Genomic DNA, 23,463 nt, shown 5'->3' on the forward strand with positions numbered 1-23,463 from the left:
ACCGTTGAAAATCCATTGATAAACTCAAATTACTAATGAATTTTTGCTAATGTGCAATTTTCTTGAAATGTAAGTAGCCACCCATGTAATTAGTTAGGATTAGGAATTAACTAGAGTGTAATCATGGGATTAGTTTAGTGTAATTAGCTTAAGTAATCTAGTGAGTTCATTATGAATTTGTAAGGTCTATTCGACTACCTTAAGACCAAAGCATGTTTTATTAAAGATGATCCTTTCTTATAGTAAATTCCACTTTCAAATATTGAATAGAATTATCCTTTGCGCGTTCAAGTTTGAGAGTCATAAAGGTTTCTATTCCTATATTGGTTATTATTCTTGAATGGTAAAACCACCACTATAGAAAGAATGAGTTTTAGCGACCAACAAAATTGTAGTACCACCCATGTAAAGTAGTTAGGACTAGTAATTAACTAGAGTGTAATCATAGGATTAGTTTAGTGTAATTAGCTTAAGTAATCTAATGAGTTCACTTTGAATCTTTAAGGTATGTTCGACTCCTTTATGACCAAAGCATGTTTTATATAAAGATGATCCTTATAGTAAAATCCACTTTCGAATATTGTATCGATTTATCCTTTGCAAGTCCAAGTTTCAGAGTCATAAAGGTTTATATTCTTATATTGGTTTTTATTCTTGAAAGGTAAAACCATCACTTCAAAAAGAATGAGTTTAAGCGACCAACAAAATTGGTGTTAAAATGCTGAAATCAGTTACAAACATCGTTAACGACCAAATTAATGACCACAAATATATGGTAGCGAAAATCCTAGTCACAAATTAATTAGCTACCGACATTTTGCTCGGTGATCAATCGTTAATTATTTGGTCACCTTCAAGTACTGGAGACCAATTTAGTCATCGAACTTTTTTTCGCTACATTACATTTAGTGACCAAAAATTTTAGGTTGTTAATAATCCTATTGAACATATTTTAGCCACCAACAAATTTTAAGTGACTATACAATATTATTTTGTTAACTAATTCGGTGAATATAACATTACATTTATTCATCAAACATTTTCGATGGCTAATTCAGTCATATTAATCATATTACACATAAATGTTACTATACACTAATTCAATCATTATTTTGATCACTAATTTGTAACTACTACTACGGTGACCATTTGAGACATAATTTGCTACCAATTTTTTTTATTGCTAATATTGATTACTAAATTGGATTTTTTTGGTAACATTCATATGTACTTCGTACTTTCATACTTTCGTAATTAATCAATCTTCATTCATGAGTTAATGAAAATTCTTTAAACATTTTAAGGTTTACAAATTTAAATATTTTTCAAAAAATATAAAATTTTCTAACTTTACATTTTTTGTTGGAAAAGCCTTTTTTTTCTTTTTAACGTGAAATAGAGAACTTTGAAATTGTTGGGAAAACTAATAATCTTTTTTTTTTCGGCAAACTTGTTCCTCCGCCCGACCAAGTTCAGAGCTACGGTGTGTATCAAATTGTTTTTCAACAATACATGATCTTTACTTTTTGCACATGCCTTTATAATTTGCTTGGATATTGTATATTTTATGCGTCAGAATTGATGTTGTAATTGTTTGTTATTCCCAATTTTCCATAGAATGAAATATAATATTTGTTCCCATTTTTGGACCTTAATCAATCTTGTTAAAAATATTATAGAAGGTAATCAATTCAAAAACACCTTTCTAGAGTTTTACAATAATATTTTAAATATTTAGTTAAATTTTAAGCTCTTCATATACTTAGATATTTTAATTAAATATTTTATTTATTAAATACTCAAAATTTTTATACTTTTAATTGAATAATTACAATTTAATTTTTTCGTTAATCAGGTGATACAAGTGTTATTTTAGTTTGTAATCTTACTTTCCTTTATCTATTTAAAAAAACGTAAAATCTTGTGATTGGTAAAATAATATTATGGTGAAGATAATCAAGGAAGATGAGGAAACAGTATAACATTCACTCCATTAAGAAAAAAATTAAATAATATGAATTCAATTGAAAATTATAACAATTATAAATATTTAATAAATAATAAAAATTTAATAAAAACTTAATTAAAAATACAAAAGATCATGAAAAACTTGAAACATAATTAAGCTTATTTTAAAATAAAATAATAATATTTTTTTTACTGATTAATGGTGTACCATTTAATATTAGTAGTGGATTCTAGATAGTAAATAAACTCATTATTCTTAACAAAATTTTTAAAAGGCTTGATTAATTATTTAGTTTTCTAATTTATTGATTTGATTCATTTTGTTTCTCTTATTGTTTGATTCAATTTGATTCTTCAATTTTTTAAAAATGTTCTATTAGATCATTTTGACCGTTAACACTCTGACCATATATGTCACATGTTATTTTGTGAAATTCTCAACTTTTTTATTTTTTTATTTTATTTTCAAGGCCTAACACGTGACAATTTAAAAAACATTAAAAATTCATGAATTGACATGTGTGATATGTGGCAATTTATGTTTTTATACAAAAATAAAAAAATAATAATAAAAAATTAAAAGTTTAAAAAATATTAAAAATTTCACAAAATGACACGTGACATATACGAACACGACGTTATCATCAACTTAACGGAAAAAATCAAATTGAATCTTTTTAAAAAAATTAGAAGACTATATTAAACCAAAAAAAATAATAAGAGGACCAAAATAAACCAGACCAATAAATTAGAGGGCTAAATAACTAATTAAACCTTTTTGAAATGGTCAAGTTTAGGCTAATTCTTGGCATAAGTGGTGCACACTAGTAATATAATGGTATAATTACTGATTTGGTACCCCAACTTTTTGGTTAAGTTCAATTTGGTACTCATACTTTTGGTTTGTTCAATTTAGTACCCAAATTATCTAAAGATATTAAATTTGGTCTTCTCTGTTAAGTTGGACTTAACACTGTGTCTGTATAGGACACGTGTCAAGCCATGAAATTTTTAATTTTTTTTTCAAAAAAAATTATTTTTTTTTTCAAAAAGTTTAAAAACTGTCACGTGTTAATTTATCATTGTACCACGTGACAGCTTACAATCATAACACATAGCAGTGGTAGTAGTTGTTTTCAATTTAGTACCCCAATTTAAATTTTTGGTTCAATTTAGTACCCAATTTTTTAAAATGATCCAATTTCGTCTTTTCCAATTTGAGACCAAATTAGTAACTAAGTTTAATTATAATTTATATATACATGTTAAAATAATTGTTTTGAATTTATACATCAAATCACTACACCTAAATATTCAAATTATTTTATTTTTTACAAGTGTAAAAAATTTCATGTGTAAAAAATTACAAAAGGTTAAAATGTAAAAAATAAAATAATTTAAGTATTTCGGTGAAATTATTTGATGTATATATTAAAAATAAGTTATTGTAACATGTATATATAAGTTGTAATTACTAATTTGGTCTCAAATTGGAAAGGACGAAATTGGATCATTTTAAAAAATTGGGGTACTAAATTGAACAAAAAAATTTAAATTGGGGTACTAAACTGAAAACAACTATTACCTCTGCCACGTGTCATGATTGCAAGTTGCCACGTGGCACGATGATAAATTGACACATGACAGTTTTTAAATTTTTTGAAAAAAAAAATAAAAAAAATAAAAATTTCTTGGCTTGACACGTGTCTTGTACGGACACGGTGTTAACTCCAACTTAACAGAGAGGACCAAATTGAATCTCTTTAGATAATTGGGATACTAAATTAAACAAACCAAAAATATGGTTACCAAATTGAAATTAACCAAAAAATTGGGGTACCAAATCAGTAATTATACCTAATATAATTTATGATTGATGGAAAATGTTATATAATTATTATTAAAATATAAAATATTATGATAATTGACGTTTACTTAAACGTTTATGTTTGGCTTGTATTGCTAATTTACTCTTCTTGTAAGTTTATTTTAACAATTTCAAGGAATTGAAATATATAGTATTTAAATTATTTGCAATTGAATTTTCTTCATTTCTTAAATAGTTTGTTTGAATGGAGTATTTGAAATATCTTATATTTCAATTTTCTTGTTTGGATAAAGCAATTTAATTTCTATTTTAAGACAAACTCAATTGCATCCTTAAGCTCAAGTTGAGTTAGTTGACCTTCGATTCGGGAGAACTAGTCTTAACCTATAGTCTGAGTCAACTCTAGAAGATTCAACTTCGGTGATAGGCATGGGTTAACTTGTCTCAACCTTCAACCAGAATTGATTGATTTTAACCTTCAGTCCTATCCAACTCGCCTCGACTTTTAGCACGAGCCAACTCGGTCAAACTTCAACACAAGCCACTTGGCTCGACTTTTGGCCACTCTACTCGACCTCCAGCCTGGGCCGACACGACTTAACCTTCGACTGAACCAACTCGGATCTACCTTTGAACCATGTCGGCTTGGCTTGATCTTCGGCCTAGGATAACTCAGCTCGACCAATGGCCTAGGCTGACTAAGTTCAACCTTCGGCGCAAGTCAACTAAGGTCGACCTTAAGCTTGGATCGATTCGGCTCGACCTTTAGCCTGGGCTGAGTCAACTCGACCTTCGTGTCAGGCCAATTCGGCTTGACCTTTATCTTAGGCTAACTCGGTTCGACCTTCACTCGACCGTTATATTTTGACCTTCGGTCGAGCTGACTCGACTTGAGATACTACCCAGGCCGACTTAGCTCGACCAGTGGCCCGTGTTGACTTGGCTTAACCTTCGGTCTGGAATAACTCGGCTCGACCTTGGTCCTTAGGCAAATCGGCTCAACTTCATCTTTACACGATTCGACTTAACCTTAGGCCTAGGTCGACTTGGTCAGTCCATTAGCCCGCACCAACTCGGCTCGACCATAATTGACTTGGCTCGTCCTTCAGCCTTGACGAACCCAAGTCAACCTTCGATTCAAACCGACTAGGGCTGACTCTTGTGGAATTTCATAACATGTGAAATTTCAATGAAGAATTGTTGAAGCAGTCTATAGAGTATGTTGGAAGGATGGTGAACCATTCGAAAGTCGGTCCTTTTAGCGTTGTTGGAAAGGCCTTACACATAACGACATCTTCAGTCGAGTACAAGCTTACTTGAGTGATGTACATAGAGATATGTTACTCAAGATCTATGATGTCGTCATAACGTTCTAGGTGAAGGCTTCCCACTACTTTGGGAGTGAAGTTTCAATGATGCCATCAATGAAAGGGTGTCGGCATTTTACTTTGGGTGGTACGCAAGAGTTTGTCATCCCCATTATCCTAGCGGGTTGGATTGTACTTGTTAACCTCCTCAGTGTCAAGGAGGGTAACAACACATGGCGAGGTTTTTTGTGTCGTGTATGGATCATAAAGGATTTCCTTCTATTTGCCTTTATCAGCGACTCCTTCAGCCTCCAGCTTTCGCCCAAGTCTTGAGTTCTCCTACCTTAGTACATTCATCTCCTCGACACTTCTCTCTTTAAACTCATTAAACTTTTGTTGCATTTTACGCAGATTTTTCGGGATGGCGGCTATATTCGCCAAGGACAGTCTTGTTTCTCGGGCTCTGGCCATTTTGCTCCTTGTAGACACCATTCATCAATCTTCCTTTTCAAAATACAAGTCGGTCCCACGGTGGGTGCCAATTGTTCTTACAGAATCCTACAAAGGCTTTTAAGCACTTCCAATCCTTTACTTTATTGGTACTCTTCTTCTTCTTCAAGTACTTGTCTCCCAACCAAATGATGAATGTGTCTACAGAAGACACTTCAATGCTCAAGTCAAGTAACCACCTCAACAAGTAATCAATATGGTAATTAATGAAAATGTAACTAATTTACCTCGAGTCATGTGTTATTTATAATAATATTTACAAAATCTTACCTGGATAGGCTTGAGCTACGAGGTCCACTAATCTAGGTGGGCTTGGGCCAAGAGACCCAATTACTTGTGTATGGTTAACAACTATTTTTGAATTGGTGTTGTCTTTTGTTTATATGTCTTGAGGGTGAAATACTTATCGGCCCAATAATCCGACAAGTATCTAGCCAAGTGAAATTACTTGCTAAATTCTGAAAACTAATTATAAATTGGATTAAGTATCCGATTCTGAGATTCTACCTAGGTAAGAAATAATTATGTGAGTATGGTTTGAATAAGGCTAAATAGTATACGATCTAAAGATTCTATCAAAACCGAGTACTATTCGTCCTTGATCGGTACAAAACTTTTTTACATATATTATCGTTAATGCCAGTTTCTACAGTAAAATCTACATTTATTGTAGTAAACTTAAAAATACTAAGTTTTCCCCAACATTTTTTTTTTCTAAAAAGGTTGTTAAATTACTAATTTAGAAGGTTGTCATGGACATGATTTTGAGTACCTTTTTAGAAATGGAAAAGGGAAACTAAATCCTATTACATTAATATTGAATTATAATATAACTTATTCTAGAATAAATAAGTATATTGATAGAAGAATTCAATCAAACCTAGGCTCGGTTTATTTATCAAATATAAATTTGGAAAGTATATTTTTATGTTATTTTCTTAACTTTTTTTGTATTCTAAGTAAAAGAGTAGTTTTATTGTTTTTAATGTATGCCAGGACTGATTTTTAGAGTAAGGTCAAATTATTAATCAGAAGAATAACTGGATACATAATTAATGTTTTATAGATCTTCAGTATTGCTACTGAATTATTTTATGTTTAAAAATATTCATTTTTATATTAATTATTTAAAAATAATATTTAAATACTTTTTATCCATGGATTGATCAATTAACTGTATCTCACATATTATTCAAGCTGTCAGTTGACTGTTATAAGTTAATTAAATAGAAGCAAATTTGTAGGGTTCTTTACTAATTTTCATCTAAAGTTATAAAAATGAGGTAACTCTTAATAAGATTTTAAATTTGGTAAGTCATTTTGGATCGATTTCAGGAAAAAAAATGTCTCTATGTTGAGGTGATTTAATTTTAACTAGGCTTATATATATATATATATATATATATATATATATATATATATATATATATTTGGTCCTATTTTTATTGTTTTTATTCAATTTAGTCCTCATTTTCGTTATGTGTTCAAATAGGTTCTCATTTTCGTCAAATTTTGGTTAATTTGGTCATTTTGACTAGTTAACGTTTTTAAACGGTACATGCCACGTGTCAGCTCCTGGTTTTCTTTATTTTTTAAATTTTTTTAAATTTTAAAAATTATTTTTAATTTTAAAAAAATTGTCCACATATCAAGTCACAATTGCGTCACGTGTCAATGTTAGTGCCACATGTCACTTTGTGGTTATATTATTTCTTTTTGTTCAATTTAATCATGATATTTGTTATTTTTGTTCAATTCAATCCCTATATTCGTTATTTTTATTTAATTTAGTCTTAGTTTTTGTTAAAATAGAACAATTTAATTTTTAAAATTGATATTATTATTATTCATTTTTGAAATTCAATTATAAATCGAATATAATTCTTAGATTCAATTGTTAAACAGAATCTAATTATTTAAATATTATTAAAATATAATCATTAAAATTTTAAAAATATATATTAACATTTGTAAAATTGATATTTAAATCTAAAATATTTAATATTTTTCTTGCATTTTGGATATTAAAATCTAAAATATTTTCTATTTAAATGTTAATTTTACAAATATTAATTTACTTTTCTAAAATATTTTAAATATTTTAAATATTTTTAAATATCAATTTTAAAAGTATTTTAGAATATAATTGTTAGAAAAAATATTTAATAATTATATTCTTATAATATTTTTAATAAATATATTCTATTTAGCTATTAAATATAAGAATTTTATTCAATTTATAATTAAATAATAATTTAGAATTTAATTTAAAAAATAATTAATAAAACATCAATTTTAGAAAAAATATTAATATAGTTTGTATAAAAGATATTAAATTTGGTGTCAATTTGAAAGGAACAAAATTGATTTATTTTAAGAAAAATTGGAACTAAATTGAATAAAAATAACGAATATAGGGACTAAATTAAACAAAAAAAAAATAACACAACAAAAAACTGACACGTGACACAATTGTGACTTGACACATAGACATTTTTTTAAAATTAAAAAAAATTAAAATTTTAAAAAAAATTAAGAAAATAAAAAAAAACAAAAAAAACCAGGAGCTAACACGTGACATGTACTGTTAAAAAACGTTAATTATTTAAACATCGTTAGTCAAAAGGACCAAATTGACCAAAATTTGACGAAAATAAGGACCTAATTGACACAAAACGAAAATGAGAATCAAATTGAATAAAAATAACAAAAATAAGAACCAAATGTATATTTAAGCCTTTTAACTAAAATGAAGTCGTGTCAAATTAAAATGACTTTCATGATAAATGTCATACCAAGTTAGGTTCTTTGTGAAATGTAGTTAAATCATCTCAAATTGTGATGACTTTAACTTTTTCATGAAAATTGTTTTAATTTGACATGACTTCATTTTAGTTAAAGTAAAATTGTCTTAGCATAACATAACTTTTTTTTTAATTCATGTCAACTTAGCACGACTTGCTTAAATTCATTTTTTTAAATTATCTCATTTAATAATTTCATAATGAAATTATATCAAAATGGTAAATATAATTCAAATTTGTAACAAAATATGTAGAGTTATATTCAACTTTAATGGTTACGGTCACTAAAAAAAGTTGAATAATGGCTAATTTTAGTGACAAAAATAATTAGTTATTATAGTGACTAATTTAGATACTAATTTATAATTAAAAATAATTAGTAATTGAAATAGTTTCAAAAAATTATAATTGGTCTCTAAATTGATAACTATAATAGTTTTTATTAGAGCGGTCAAAATGGGTTGGAACCCGCGAGCCAACCCTGCTCATCACGGATTCGGGTCGGGTTGAAATTTTTTTACAAATTTCAATACGGGTTGATTTTTGACCCGACTCATTTAGAACCCGGCTCATTCGGGTTGAACCCGTGGTGAACCGGGTTGGTGAGCCAACCCGCAGATAAAAAGGTCACATAAGTGTTTTTATTTTATTTTATTAAGTTGGGTTTTACATTTGGGTCATGTTAAGTTATTTTTTTATCCAACACATAAATAATTTGTATTTTTTTATTTTGGTTTGTATTTGGATTGTATTAAAGTTTATTTAGATTTTAATTAAAATTACAATTTAGTTTTGACTGAAAAAAAAATAAAAAATATTTTTTTTTAATTAAGTGAACTCTGAGCCAACTCGTTTAGCCTGCCAACCCGTGATGGGTCGGGCCGGGTTCAAATTTTTTTGGTTCGCTCAAAAATGAGCTGGATTGGATTGGTTCACTAAATCATCAATCCATGGTGGGTCGAGTTCGGGTCGGCCGGATTACCCGTTTTGACAGCTCTAGTTTTTATTATAAATTGATTTCTAAATTTATCACTGACCATCAAAGTAACTATCAAAGTTTTGACCATCAAAGTAATTGGTTTTTTTAATTAGTCTCTTATAAAATTTGTGTCATAAAAAAAATCATTAAGTACTTGATTAACGAAGCATTTAGTTGAATATGTTATGCAATAATCGTATGTGATATATGTGTTTCAATTTTGAGTTGAATATGCAATAAGCACACTGCCCTACCAAAATCAAATCCTGCATCCTCATTGATTGAAATGAAAGGCACGAACAGTATTGAAGACTGTTTCACAGATCAACATCAACCTCACAATCCTTCAAAAAAATCCATCCAAGGAATCGCTCACCCCCTTCCACTCTATTTCTTCTTCTTTTTTCTTTTTTTTTTCTTTTTCCTCTATTAGTCATTTTCTGTAATTTTCAAGCAATAACTAGCTACACCAAGCCACACATTATTCGAATCCCACCATAAAAAAGACACGTACCTTTGTCACTTACCATACAAATGAAGAGTCTCCAAGTGGGTGACGTGTGAACTGATTTCCCACCCATTACATTGCTTTTCTTCACCCACCACTCTCCAAAATCTTCTTTCCACAACACAACATTGCAGTACACAAACTTAGATCACCACCATTACCACACCCACAGCACACAGAATCACCAAAACCCTTCTCTGCATGAAAGAGAAAACCCTTCTAATGTCTCACCAACCCTCTTCCTCAACTGAATCTGATCACAACCAAGAACTGAAGAAACCCGACAGAAAGATGGGCCAAGAACACCAAGAGAAGAGTGAGAAATCTTGTAAACCCCAGAAGAACAAGGTGGAAACTGCATTGGACAGTGTTTCTGAAGGAAAAAGCGTTGAAGGTGAAGCTAGTGGTCGTGAGAGGTTGAAGAGGCATAGAGTTGAAGTTTCTGGGAGGGTTTGGATTCCTGAGATATGGGGTCAAGAGGATCTCTTGAAGGATTGGATTGACTGCACAGCATTCGATGCTCCTTTGGTTCCCAGCAGAATAGTGATGGCACGAACCGCTTTGGTGGAAGAAGGTCGAAGGGCCACATCGGGTGGGATAAGAATCGAGAACAGGTGTTGAACTCTTGTGGTTTATATAAATTGGATTATTCAGTTCATTCACTCAGAACAAACCATCTATTGCTATTGGTTATGCCATGAATGTTTTGTTAATCCTTCATCCCTCATGATGTTTGTATTATCCGTTGGATACGTAAACATTATAAAAGTTGATTTTTTCTCTTTATTCACCTATTACTTCTGTTTTGTTCAATTGTTGTATCTTTTTTTATATTATCTTTAGCTTCTACAAATTTGTTAAACCACGAGCTTTACCTTCTCTGAATCAAAACGATGTTTCGGTTTTATTTTCGTATCGTTTTGATTTAGGTAATTGATGGATTCAAGCCATACAGGGCGATCTAAGAATAATAAGCAAATCATCTATTCAACTTGAAATCATTCTGTTTAAACTTGTAATTAAAAAATCTTTACAATCACTAATGCGTCAAATTACATATCAAAAAGAGCATTTTTTTTTTTCTTCTAGATGTAATTAATGACAGCAGCCAAGGTAAATAACGATGATTTATGTCAAGTATATAGTCATAATCGGTATAAATATTTGTTGTTGTTTCCCGAAAATTGTTTGTTTTGAAATCAAAGGAAAACTTGTAAAACAAAAATCCCCACAATTCAATACATAGTCGTTTACTCTAGTTCAGACATACGATATAAAATAAAATATAAGTTTGAATGAAATTATCTAATTTAATCCAAATAAACTAATATGGAAACAATGATTAACCTTAACTATTATTTATGTTGGGAAACAATTCTACTGTTGTCTTATTTGTAATATTAAGACAATAAGGTTTCGATCCTAAAAGAACTAAAATATTTTACTTATGATTTATTCAATGGCTTCCTTAAAACTCAGTGACTTCTTCCACAATGTACCTCTCCTTATTAGAAGCTTTTGGATGGTCTTAATTATTTGCATATGCTTTCAAAATCTTCGTGTATCTCTAAATATTTAGTGAGTACTTTGATGACACTTTCATATCACATAAACACTCACAAAATTTTCCTTCTCTTTGGACAGTGTATGACAAGTTGGGGGCAACAATATGCTTTCCAATAACATGGAGTGATGACTTTAAGCATATACCCATCTCATGTGCTTTCACTTCATCATTCTCACTTTTCTTATATATGCATCACATTTAGACTAATATGAAAGATAAAAGAAATATAGATGATTTTCTCAAATATTTTTTTTTTTGGTCTACCATATTGTTTATAGTACAAAACAACATTGCATGCAACCAAAAAAGTTATCTTCACAATAGAACATTTTCAAATATCGATCAAGGGACTCAAATATAAATTTGTCATTTCTTTATTGTCACATGCTTGAAATCGTCATACATAACATATTTTCTCCTCATACACAACCACTGAGACAAATAAAATGACCAACAAAAATGATTATGAGTTGAGTTCACGTCTAAAGTTTCCATAATAATTCATCTCATTTGTACCTAGTCCTTTTCTCACGTTTCTTGACTTTACTCAAAATTTGGAAAACATTCACAGATCATCTTCTATCATAGAGAATTAAATGGATCTTAGTCCATCACATTTCCTACCATTTGCATGAAATGTCAAGTTTGTGCATCTTTCTTATGGAAACATCTTCCAAAGCTATTAATAACTAGTAGCATAACATATTTGCACCCCTTTAGTGATGTAAACTCTTTTTTATAATTTACGATCATTAGAACATACATGTATCTTTCTATAGTCCAAACCCATTGGACATAATATTTTCTTAACTTCATAATTATGACTAGATAACATTTTTTTCCTTTTAGAATAATCTCCTTCAACAACTCTAATAATTTTAAAAAATTATTAACTTCCATATATTTCTTTATTTTAAATTGAATAATCTTTAAATCGCTCACAATGTCGTAAAAGTAGTGCATTTAGAATATAGTGGTTGCTTCAAATCAAACTTCAAAGAATCATAAACACAAGATCTTATAAATTATTCTTCTCCAACATCTTTTATCATTATCTAGGAATGATGGCCCATGTCTGTTAACCATTTTTATTTGCAGCACAATTGATATGTCTAAAATTTCTTAGTGTCTTTCCCATATTGTGTAACTCTTTATAATACTAAAGACAAATAGACGATCATATATCTTATGACGTTCCTAATGTGTCCCATTTTGTGGAAAAAAAGTCAGATACACAAGAACGAAGAGTTGAATTGTGTCAAAACTTTCATATTTTTGCAAAGTCGAGTCCAATAAGGAGGACATATACATGTTTTAATGTGGCAAACATCTATAAAAGATGTTTATAGAAACTTAGCGCTTTAAAAACTCTCCTTCTTTTGTTAGAGCAAATTTTATAACATGAAATAAATAAGCTCAAGGAAAGGAAGATTTACATTATGAATTTACAAGTGAGTAATTTTTTGGATCTTAATCAATTTTGGCTAAAAAAATTTGAGTATTATTTAAACATTCAACTACACTTGGCTAAAAATCCAAATATTATTTGGAATACAACTATTATTGACTAAAACCGAAGCATTTTTTGGAATAACAACCACTTCTAGCCAACAACTTAAACTATTATCTGGAACACATTCACTCCTAGTTAAAACTTGAGTATTTTTGGGACACGACCACTTTTGGCTAAACCTTTAGTATTGTTCGGAACATAATCACTCCTAGCTAAAACTTGAGTATTATTTGGAATGCATCACTTTTGAATAAAGGTTTACAAGAAAGGGTTGACATAAAAGGTTTGAAAACTATATTAATGTGCTAAATGAACATGAACAATGTTCCTATTAAGCTTAAGGAATATAAAGATTAAAGCAATGAATGTTTTTAGCAACTTTTAACCACTTATTATATGTTATTAACACTAATAATTAAATAACAACTAATTTAGAGACAGAAAATAATTGTCATTATATTGACTTAGAAAACATTTTATAAACTAAAAATTATTGATTCTAAAATAGTCTCTATTATTAATAAAAAAAGTTATAATTAGTTTGTAAATTAGAGCCTAAATTGATCTCGAACATTAGCTACTAAATTTTTAGCTACTTACTATTACTCGATTTTAGAATTCTTGTTTGTATAACTAACTCTAGAAAGAAGGAATTAAATAAAATTTGAACCATTTTCCTGGAAAACTAGACAAGACCATTTAGTACACAAGCAACACAAAAAAAGTAGATTTTATATTGGTTCACCTAAACTCATAGGTTATGTCTAGTTTTCCTTTAAGCAAATTGATCAACAATTTTCACTAATCAAATTAATAATTACACAAGTACATAAACCACTTGTTACAACAAGTACATAAACCACTCATGGTTATACACAAACCATTCCTAGTTATATTGTCTTAACCTCTCCCAAAGATTAAGACGTCACATACAGAAACAAAAACTATTGTAGGTTCATTTTAGAATTAGCATATAAAGTGTTTGATGGATTGTGACTAAGAAAACTCAAGAAATATTCTCACTAGACACAAAAATAATCTCAAATGTTATCTAAGTGTGAAGGTTCAATTCTTATGGATTTAAGAGGAATAGAGGATTCAATTAAGTAATTGACTTAATGGAAAAAGCAAGGAATATGTGTGAACATCAATCAATAAACACGAATAAGAAAGTAAATAATGAAAAAAATGAGAAGATGAGGAATGGAAGGGAATAGTGCAACATGCTACTTGGGGAATGGACCAACCCAAGATGAGTGAAGATTGATACCACTTGAAACAAGTTTCACGATAATACACCAAAGGAGAAGAACACTCCTAGAACAAGCAAAGGCTCACGACTAAAACTTTCTACTTTTCTAAACAATATTCAACCCTTTACAAGTGGTGGAGAATTTTATTATACAAGCATGGTTGGGGGACCCAAAGAGAACTGCAAAACACAATTTCTAGAAGTTAGGGCAACCTAGGAGGTGGCCCCCTAAATTTGGAGAGGAAGGAGCACCCTCATCTCCTCCTAAAAGATTAATGGTGACCTTTCTTGAGTGGTTTGATTCATCATGTGTGTTGTGCCTAGGCTTCAAAACTCCTCTCCTCTAAAAAGGGGTTTTGTCATGAAAAAGGAGGTGTCTGTGAGCATCCTAAAAATAAGACAAACAAACATATTGCTATTAATTTAATGCATAAGAGAAAGTGAGAAAGAGATATCCCTTCTAGTCATGTTTATAGAAATCCTTTTAAGAGAGTCTCTTCCATTATTAAGAAAACTCGCAAAGAGAGAATGAATAAATCTCACAGAGATTACTTCACTACGTGAAAAATTACAATGCTTGCGCTCACCTATAAAGAACACCTACCATTATATGATCACTAGAATATAGAAAGAATTGTATGTTGTAGTTGTGTGTTTTTTTCTTTATCTTGAATCCTTTATATAATTTTTGCTAGATAATCATTGCAACACTTATTTGGCTAAGATTAAAGGTATCAAAATGGGCAGCCTAACCCGTTTTGACCTATCCTACTACTACTCGCAAAATTTGGATCGAGTCGAGCTAGCCTAAAACAAAAAAAAATGGGTTGAAAGGTTGAACCCACCTTGTTATTGGGTAGGTTGGCAAGCTAGCCTGCCAATTTTATATTTTTTTGACACTTTTTTTCATATGACAAAGCTTCATCTCCAAACCCCTGTCATAAAAGAAACAAACAAATTGCATCTCATTCAAATTGAAACGAAATTAGAAATGCAAAAACCATAATTTGGCCTAAGTTGCAACTCAATCCAGGCTTATTGAAATCAAATGAGATAGTTCAAAATTCTGTCATAATTCCCAAACTTCCTAGATAAATGAAATCAAATCATTTTGTTTCGTTCATTCTCTTTATGATTCGCTTTTTCTCAAAACCTTGGTGACAACATGTAACTCAAAAACCTTTGTCGTGTCTTCCCCCAATGAACATGTTTGACACACTCACACAGTAGTCATAATATTTCTGTCATTTTTGTTTAGCAATATTTATCCATTTGCCATTAAACCTAGAAGTGTTTCTATTTATGAACAACTCATTATTTTTCTATCGGTTTACACAATCTTTTGACGACATTCAAGCGGTGGATGAAATCCAAGGGTTTCTAGTGGAGCGATGCATTAAAGTTAATAACATAGGCCAGCGGGTTGGCTTGTCTCGTCCTGCCTGTGGCTCGACAAGTTGGTGGACTTAGCAGGCCGAACAACTACAAGCTAATGGGTTCAACAATATAACTCGATGAGGGATCCATGACCACACATGATGCCATAAAGGCCCTCCCTAGAAGAGTAACAAGAAGCATGACAAGAGGAGAGACTTTTATCCCTCTACTATTTCTTTGTTTACCCTTTTCTTATGTTGAGTTTCTCTAAGCTTGCTTGGTTGACTTGACCTTAGTTGACTTTTTAACCTTTGACTAGGGTTGACTTGACCTAAGTTGATAGGTTGAATTATTTTCTTTGTTTTTTTTTTTTTTTGTAGGTTGATCTTAATTAAGTGATGGTGAACACTAATTGGAGTGGATTAGAGCATGTCTACATGGCAAATCAAAGGTGGGCCGCATAAGATATGGAGGAGAGAGGAAAACATAAGCATAAAGCATAAAACAACTTGTACCACCATGGTACATGTACCTTTGGTTGTCCAAGCATGTGGTAGGTGGAATCAATATAGAGAGCCACCATTTCCACACCAAATGTGTCTCATTTTAACCTAATTTCTTGACCTAGTTTCTAGAAGCTAGGGTTTAGTATTTGTAGAGACACCCTTTGTAACTTTTTCGCTTGCAAAGAGACCCATAATGCTCACCTATTTAAGGGGCTCTCTTAGAACGATTAAATTAAATAGTTACTTAAAAATAACAATAAATATAGTGTCTTCAAGAATTTTGATCCTGCAAAATAAAACAAAGTAAATAGTAAATATCAATAAAAGAATTAATTAATAATACTTTAGAAATATATAAAGATGAAATTATAGACACATTAATTAAAAAATTTAAATATTAATAATACAACTTACTTCATTTTGAGGAAACATTTGATTTGATCCACTAAATGATAGGTTTCCTAATAAATTAGTCATTTGACATTTCATCTCTATTTCAGTATCTTCTTCATTTGATCACGTTGAGTTCTCAAAACAAGTTCTTGATCTTCAATTAATTGTCGTTGAGATTGCAATTCATTATGAAGTTGAGCGTTGGTTTCCTCTTGATTTTGAATGATGCTATTCAACTTTTGAACTTCTAACTCTAGATCACTTGCTATTTTTTGTGCATTCTCTAATTCATTTTGTATAATTTGTCTCTCTATATTTTTCTTTGTGATTGATATAGTTCCCATACCTTGTGAATGATTTGGTGTTGTTCCTAGTACAAATGAAAAATGCTTAACCAATGGTACTGGTGCTTTCGAGATTTCTTCCTCGTAGACCTCACCCACAATTTTCAAATTATCCTGTACAATATTAAGACAAAATAATTAACATTTAAAATATTTAGTAATAGTAAAATAAAAGCGTTTTGAATTTGATTTTAGATCAAATAAAGAAACATATTTGCACAAATTAGTAATAGTAAAATATAACTTGTATATATTAAAATAGAAGTTAGAGTATTTTCTTTACTTACCATAATTTCTTCTCCATTGGGAATACACCAATTTCCATTAGATTTCATACGTGTAGCCTTCCATACTTCCAATGCACTTGGCCATTCCTCACTTTTTGATTCTTCTTTCTTTTGAAAAAATAAAAAAGAAGATAATGTGATTTTAGGTTAAATAAAAGAAAAAAAAAACAAACTTGTATATGTGAAACATATAAAACAAATCATATATAAAACCCTGTTAAAATTTGACAAATTAGTATATATAAAACATAATAGTAGCTTTACCATCCCAAATGTCTTTTGGACAATTGATTTTGTGCCAATAACTGATTTCATCTCTTGTTTACTTCGACTAACTTTATTTTTCAAGCTCCTTTCCTATAAATGCAGAAATAATTTAGTATTATAATATAAAAGTACAAAAAAATTAAAATTCAACTTTAACATATAAAAAGAGAATAACTTTACCTTAAACTTTGAATCATTCCACTTGTTATTTATTAACCAATTCCAATCTTGAGGATGTACGTCATTTGGTCTACCTTTATTTTGAATGTATGTTTGATACAAGTGGTGATGTCTATTCCTATATTGCTTTTGCAATTGTTTCATTGCACGTTCTTTATCCTCTTCCTTCAAACATAATGCATCCTGAATGTGACAAAATAATTAAAAGTTTCAAATATATCATTGCCAAAATACATCAAATACATAAATAAAAATTAATTAAATACATTCACATTAATAAAGTTATACGAACCTCCATATGTTTCCACATTATAGTTAAATCATCGTCAATATCTCTTTCCATGTTTTAACTTGTAAAGGAGCTTTGTGACTTATACATATAGTTGCTTCAGCCTTGAAATATTTTGCATGTTTTCCACAAAGCTTGAAGTAGGGGGAAGGAAATTGGATATCAAATGTTTTGCCCAATACCATTAATTATTCTCTTTTACTTGTGAGTTTTGCATTAATGGTATGTCCACATATCTTTTTAACTACACGTTGATCTAAATTAAATTCGGAAAAAGAAATCAATACCAATATTAGTAATGGTTTATTTAGTTTTAGAAAAAATATGTTATACGAATACCTAGACATGTTTTCAAACTCCTGAACCTTATCCAACTCAACCTTCTCCAACTCAGAAGCATTGACCCTTTTAGAATTTAACTTTAATGATTTAGTTATCTACAAAATAAAAATAATCATAAAGAAATGTCATGAAACTAACAAAAGCATTTATATATTTTAAGACTCTCATTACTTACCTTTTTCTTATTGTACTTTTCATCTTCTTCACTTGAAGATTGTAACTCTTCTAATTCTTTGGGCTTATACTCTTCATCATTCTTTTCATCTCTTCTTCTTCCCTTCTTATTCTTGGTATTTTGAGTTAACACTCTCAAAGAAGAAGCTTTGCGTGATATTACTAAAGCCTCAAATTTTGTTTCATTTTTTGCAATTCTTTGTAGTCTCTCTTCTTCATAGTTAGACATGTTTTGCATCTAAAAAAATGACATATTTACATTACTAAAAGACAACGTTTAGACAGTTACAACTCCAAATAATTATAATTTAAAGTAATAAATTACAAAGTAATGAAAAATAGAAATTAATACCTTGGAGGTAAATTAAAACATGATGAAACTCATACCTTAGAGGAGGAACCTTGATACTATAACTTGCTAAAATTTGTAAAACCCAACTGTGATTGCACCATAAAGACAATAAATTAGAAAGAAATAAAAGATATAAATTTATATCACAGAGATGAAACCATAAATTTGGAATCTCAACTTACCACTATAATTCCAAAAAAAAAGAATTAAAACTAATAAATAACAAAGTAATGTAAAATAAAATTTAATGGAAAGATATGTAACTAAGAGATGGTATATATAACTCAGATAAGTTAAAAATAAGAATAGAAAAATATCTACTTAACCAATAGTTGAGTGTCAATACTAAAGCAATGATAATTATTTACCTAACATACAGAGATAGCAAGAGAACTTCTAAAGAATGACATCATGCTTTTTGCCCCTATTATCAGGAACATCATAAGCACAATCATTGTTATGCTTTCGTACACTTGGAGAGAAGATTCAAATGCAACGTTATCAGTTTTAATATTACTCCACTTAAAATTCAAACATTCTTCTCCATGCAGTACCTAAAGGAATTAAAATTGGGAAAAAAACAAAATAAAAATTTGACAAAAAGGCAAAGAATGAGCCAGAATTGTGCAGTGATTGTTCACGGAGGAAGAAAAAGAGACTCATATACCAGAGGACACTCATTGCAACGTGAATTAATACCTTGGGAAATTAATATCTTGAAGGGGTAGAAATTAAAACTTGAAAAATGAAACTCATACCTTAAAAGGAGGAATTTGAAACTATAACTTGCTAAATTTAATAGAGACCCGAACTATGATTGCACCAAAATTTTACAACCCCAACTGCAATTGCACCAAATTTTTTTGAAATAATGGTTGAACCATAATTTTGTTTCTAAACTGAAGAAGTAAATATTTATGTGAGAGTGAGAGGTAGACGTGAATGACGTGAATGTGAAAAATTGGAAAGCAGGGAATTTGGGGAATTTTTTGGGTAACTGTCATAGGCCTAGATGAACACACCTTAAAAATTTAATAAAAATCAATTAACATGTAATTTATAATTATATTTATTAATTTAATTTAATAAATTAAAAATTGAATATTTTTATGATGAAACTTTCTAAGAATTCACGCTTGTTATTTTTTATTTATTTATTTATTTATTTTAAAATATTATTTTACTAGTAACAGCATAATAATTATAAATTATAAGTTATGATATTAATAACAAACTTTATTATATTATTTTTGGAAAAGAAATCATCATTGATTTTCTTTTTACTATACTAGGGTACACATAGGCGCTGTTGCGCTTCCGTTGCACCTGTGTATACGCATTTTTTTAAATATGCGTGATATTATGTTAATAGGTGATGATAATGTATTGTTATTAAGTTAATATATAAAATAAAATTATATTTATTAAAAAATAAAGTGAAATATATCAGAAAATATGAGAGAATATATAAGAAGATATGAGAGAATAACTATTGATAAATAGAGAAAAAAATAAGAAGCAGAAATAGATGATTTTATAAAAAAGCTTGTAAAAGTAACGGTTAATTTTCAAAAATTTAATAAATAATTATATTTTAAAGGGTAAAATTGGTATTTTGAAATGTAGACACACAAAAGAGGAAATCTTCTTTATGTATTGTTATAGATAACCGCATTGATAAATTTTCATTAACATTTTTTTCTTAAAAAGAAATTTTTCTTAAGATCAATTCTTAAATACAAATGTTTTATTTACTGATTTTAATTGAGTTATATTTACTGATTAATTAGTCTGTGTTATATAAGTATTCAAGTTAACAAAATTTTGTTATTTTCTAAACATATTAACAAACTTTTTAACGTATTTTTCTCAACAAACTAACAATATAAAATATATTAAAGATAGTGATTTTTTGTTTAGAAAAAGATAAAATTTAATAAATAATAGAATTCTATATAAATTTTGGAGTACGCAGCAAAGAGAAAAGAATGACATGATCAAATCGGAGAGTGTTAAATTGAAGAGAAAAGATCAAAAAATTTTGGTGAGTTATGAAATATGTATTTTTAATTATTTATTTTATGATTTCGTGGATTTTGATTATAAGATTTTATTTGTTCTTTACCATGTTTAATAAGAAATTTTTTTAACTTGATAATATTTTTTTTTGCATTTGATAGGTATGGAATTGAATAAAAGTTGGATGCAAATTACTGATCGAACAAAACCTTTATACGAGAAAGGAGTTCTCGACTTTATTGAATTTGCATTTACCGATCCTGGGGAAGGAGAGTTAATACGTTGTCCATGCAAAAAGTGTAACAATAATCTCTTTCGGTCTAAAAGAATCATATATGAGCACTTGATCACAATTGGGATAAGAAGAGATTATGTTATATGGGATCTTCATGGAGAAGTAGCAAAGAAATGTGATGAAGATGAACACAACCAATGAAGCATGCCAAGAAAATGAAGAGATTGACTCAATCTCATTTATATCCAATGTCTTTGATAAAGAACACAAGTTTTCTTTAGATAGAAAGACCTAACCCAATTCACAACGAATGAAAATCCAATGATGCCTATGGAAGTTATTGACAATACCGATGAAGAAAGCAATGATGAAAATATTAATTTAACAGAGGAGGAAGAAAATGATATTATTGCTAAAGATGATAGTGATGATAATTGATTATTGTTTATTCTATTTATCTATTTATTTTTGTCTATGAAAATATTATTTACTTTATATATGAGACATAAGAGATAGGGGGAGAGAGAAAATAATATAGGCACCACTTTATATTTTGCATACCAAATCTAAATTTGTAGTGAATATATTATTTACTAATATTAATAAAAAGTACAAGACTATATTTAAATAAGAAAAAATATATATAGTAATTGTGAAGTGGTATAGTGGTGTAACTTGGTTAATCACTATAAGCTCATGATTTCAAATCTTAAATAAAAGGTTTTTATCAATTAATAATAATAATTGCCATTAAATGATTATTTTTAATAAAGTTTTTATTAATTATATTTTTATCAAATAAAAAATTTTTATTATATAACATTGTAGTAATAAATTTGTGATATGTATATTTGATCAATTTTAATAAAATTCGTGACAAATGTAAAATTTATCACTATTATTAACTATATTATTAAAAAATAAAAATAATATGGACTAAAATAACATAAATTTAATACTTTTTTCCACTAATATCAAAATTGTAAAGTATTATTAATTTGTCAATAATAATAAATAATTATCAATTTATACATATTTAATAATTTTTATATTAATTGTATTCTTATTACAAGAAAACTAATTTTATAATGTAATATTTTTTTAACATATGTATTTTTTATTTTTTTTGAAATATAATTATTGTGAATTTTTTTTTATTTTATCACTATTGTGAAAAGTATTTGTGATAAATATAAAATTAGTCACAATTAATAAGTAAACGGTGAGAATATTTTATTTATCGTTATTAGTTGCATTTTCATTAAATAAAATAATAACTAAAAAAACTTTCACATCTAATTTCTTATACATATATATAATTTTTTATTAAATATAAAATAAATTTATTATATAAATTATTCAAACAACGATTTTAACATTTTAATAAATAATTATTATTAATTTACAAATTAGTAAGATATATTTATTTTTGTAATAAACTTAATGTGACAGTTTTTTCATCTTGTAACTGTTATAAATAATACTATCACAATATTAATAATGATAAAATTTATCCTCAACATTATTTGTTTGTCAAAAAAATTACATTTCTTGTAGTATATATATATATATATATATATATATATATATATATATATATATATATATATATATATATATATATATATATATATATATATATATATATATATATAATACACTAATACACTTAATGTGCCAATAATTTTTTTTAAAATTTTAAAATTGTATGTAATATATTATATTAGTGAAAATTAAATTAGGTAGTTTTTTTATTTTCTTTATAAAGTATAATAAACAAATTTGTTGAGATATTTTTATGTTCTTTTTCATTATCTTTTGAGTTTTTTACATATTCTCACTCTCACGTGTTTTCTGTTGTTTTTGAAAAAAAAATAATATGTTAGACACAAATTTATTTTTTTTATTCTTATTTCTCATATATTATATTTCATTATTGAAGATAGGTGTAACTTTCCTTTGTCTCACTAATTAGTGAAATATTAGTTTAATAAATAATATTTTTCATCTTATGAGTGTTATTATTTTATGAATATAGCAGGAAAAATTATGTACTATATGTTTTTTCATAATTGTTCTTTAATTGTAACTTGATTATCATAGATTTTGTTTTTGAATAATTATGTCTCTCAATTTTTTTATTAGATTTTGATAAATTATTTTTTATTCTTAAATTGTTTTTAAATAGATATATAGATAAAGAATAGATTCATTTATTAAAAATGATAAAAGGAGCATGTGAAGATGAAAAGAAGATAGATTATATTTCTTCACATATTTTGAAACATGATACGAATGATCCAATTATTGAATTAGAGAGACCTTTTCAAGATTCAAAGAATTATAGGTAGAAGTGAGGAGTTCATATTAACTCTTTGGAACATATAGAAATTTTGAGTATATTGGTCCCTCCAAAATTTATGGTCAAGATCCGCCACCGACTACAACAAACCTTAGCACAT

The 23,463-nt window shown here is 28.3% G+C and overlaps 1 protein-coding gene and 1 pseudogene across 1 annotated transcript; one reads left to right on the top strand and one right to left on the bottom strand.

The window, feature by feature from the left end:
• The first annotated feature begins 9,945 nt into the window (after positions 1 to 9,945).
• Positions 9,946 to 10,694, top strand: LOC114190835 (protein BIC1-like). Its single transcript, XM_028079883.2, has one exon. It carries the CDS (start codon positions 10,106 to 10,108, stop codon positions 10,523 to 10,525), a length of 420 nt encoding a protein of 139 aa, XP_027935684.1. The 5' UTR covers positions 9,946 to 10,105; the 3' UTR covers positions 10,526 to 10,694.
• Positions 10,695 to 16,390: 5,696 nt separating this feature from the next.
• On the bottom strand, positions 16,391 to 21,560 carry LOC146884582 (uncharacterized; annotated as a pseudogene).
• Between the last annotated feature and the right edge of the window lie 1,903 nt (positions 21,561 to 23,463).

Source organism: Vigna unguiculata, chromosome 7 (genome assembly GCF_037176805.1).
Source record: "Vigna unguiculata cultivar grain cowpea cultivar isolate G323 ecotype 2 chromosome 7, ASM3717680v1, whole genome shotgun sequence".
NCBI lineage: Eukaryota > Viridiplantae > Streptophyta > Magnoliopsida > Fabales > Fabaceae > Vigna > Vigna unguiculata.

Bases quoted from the DNA above. Each gene is read 5' to 3' on its own strand.
- LOC114190835 (XM_028079883.2), top strand. From the start codon at position 10,106: ATGAAAGAGAAAACCCTTCTAATGTCTCACCAACCCTCTTCCTCAACT.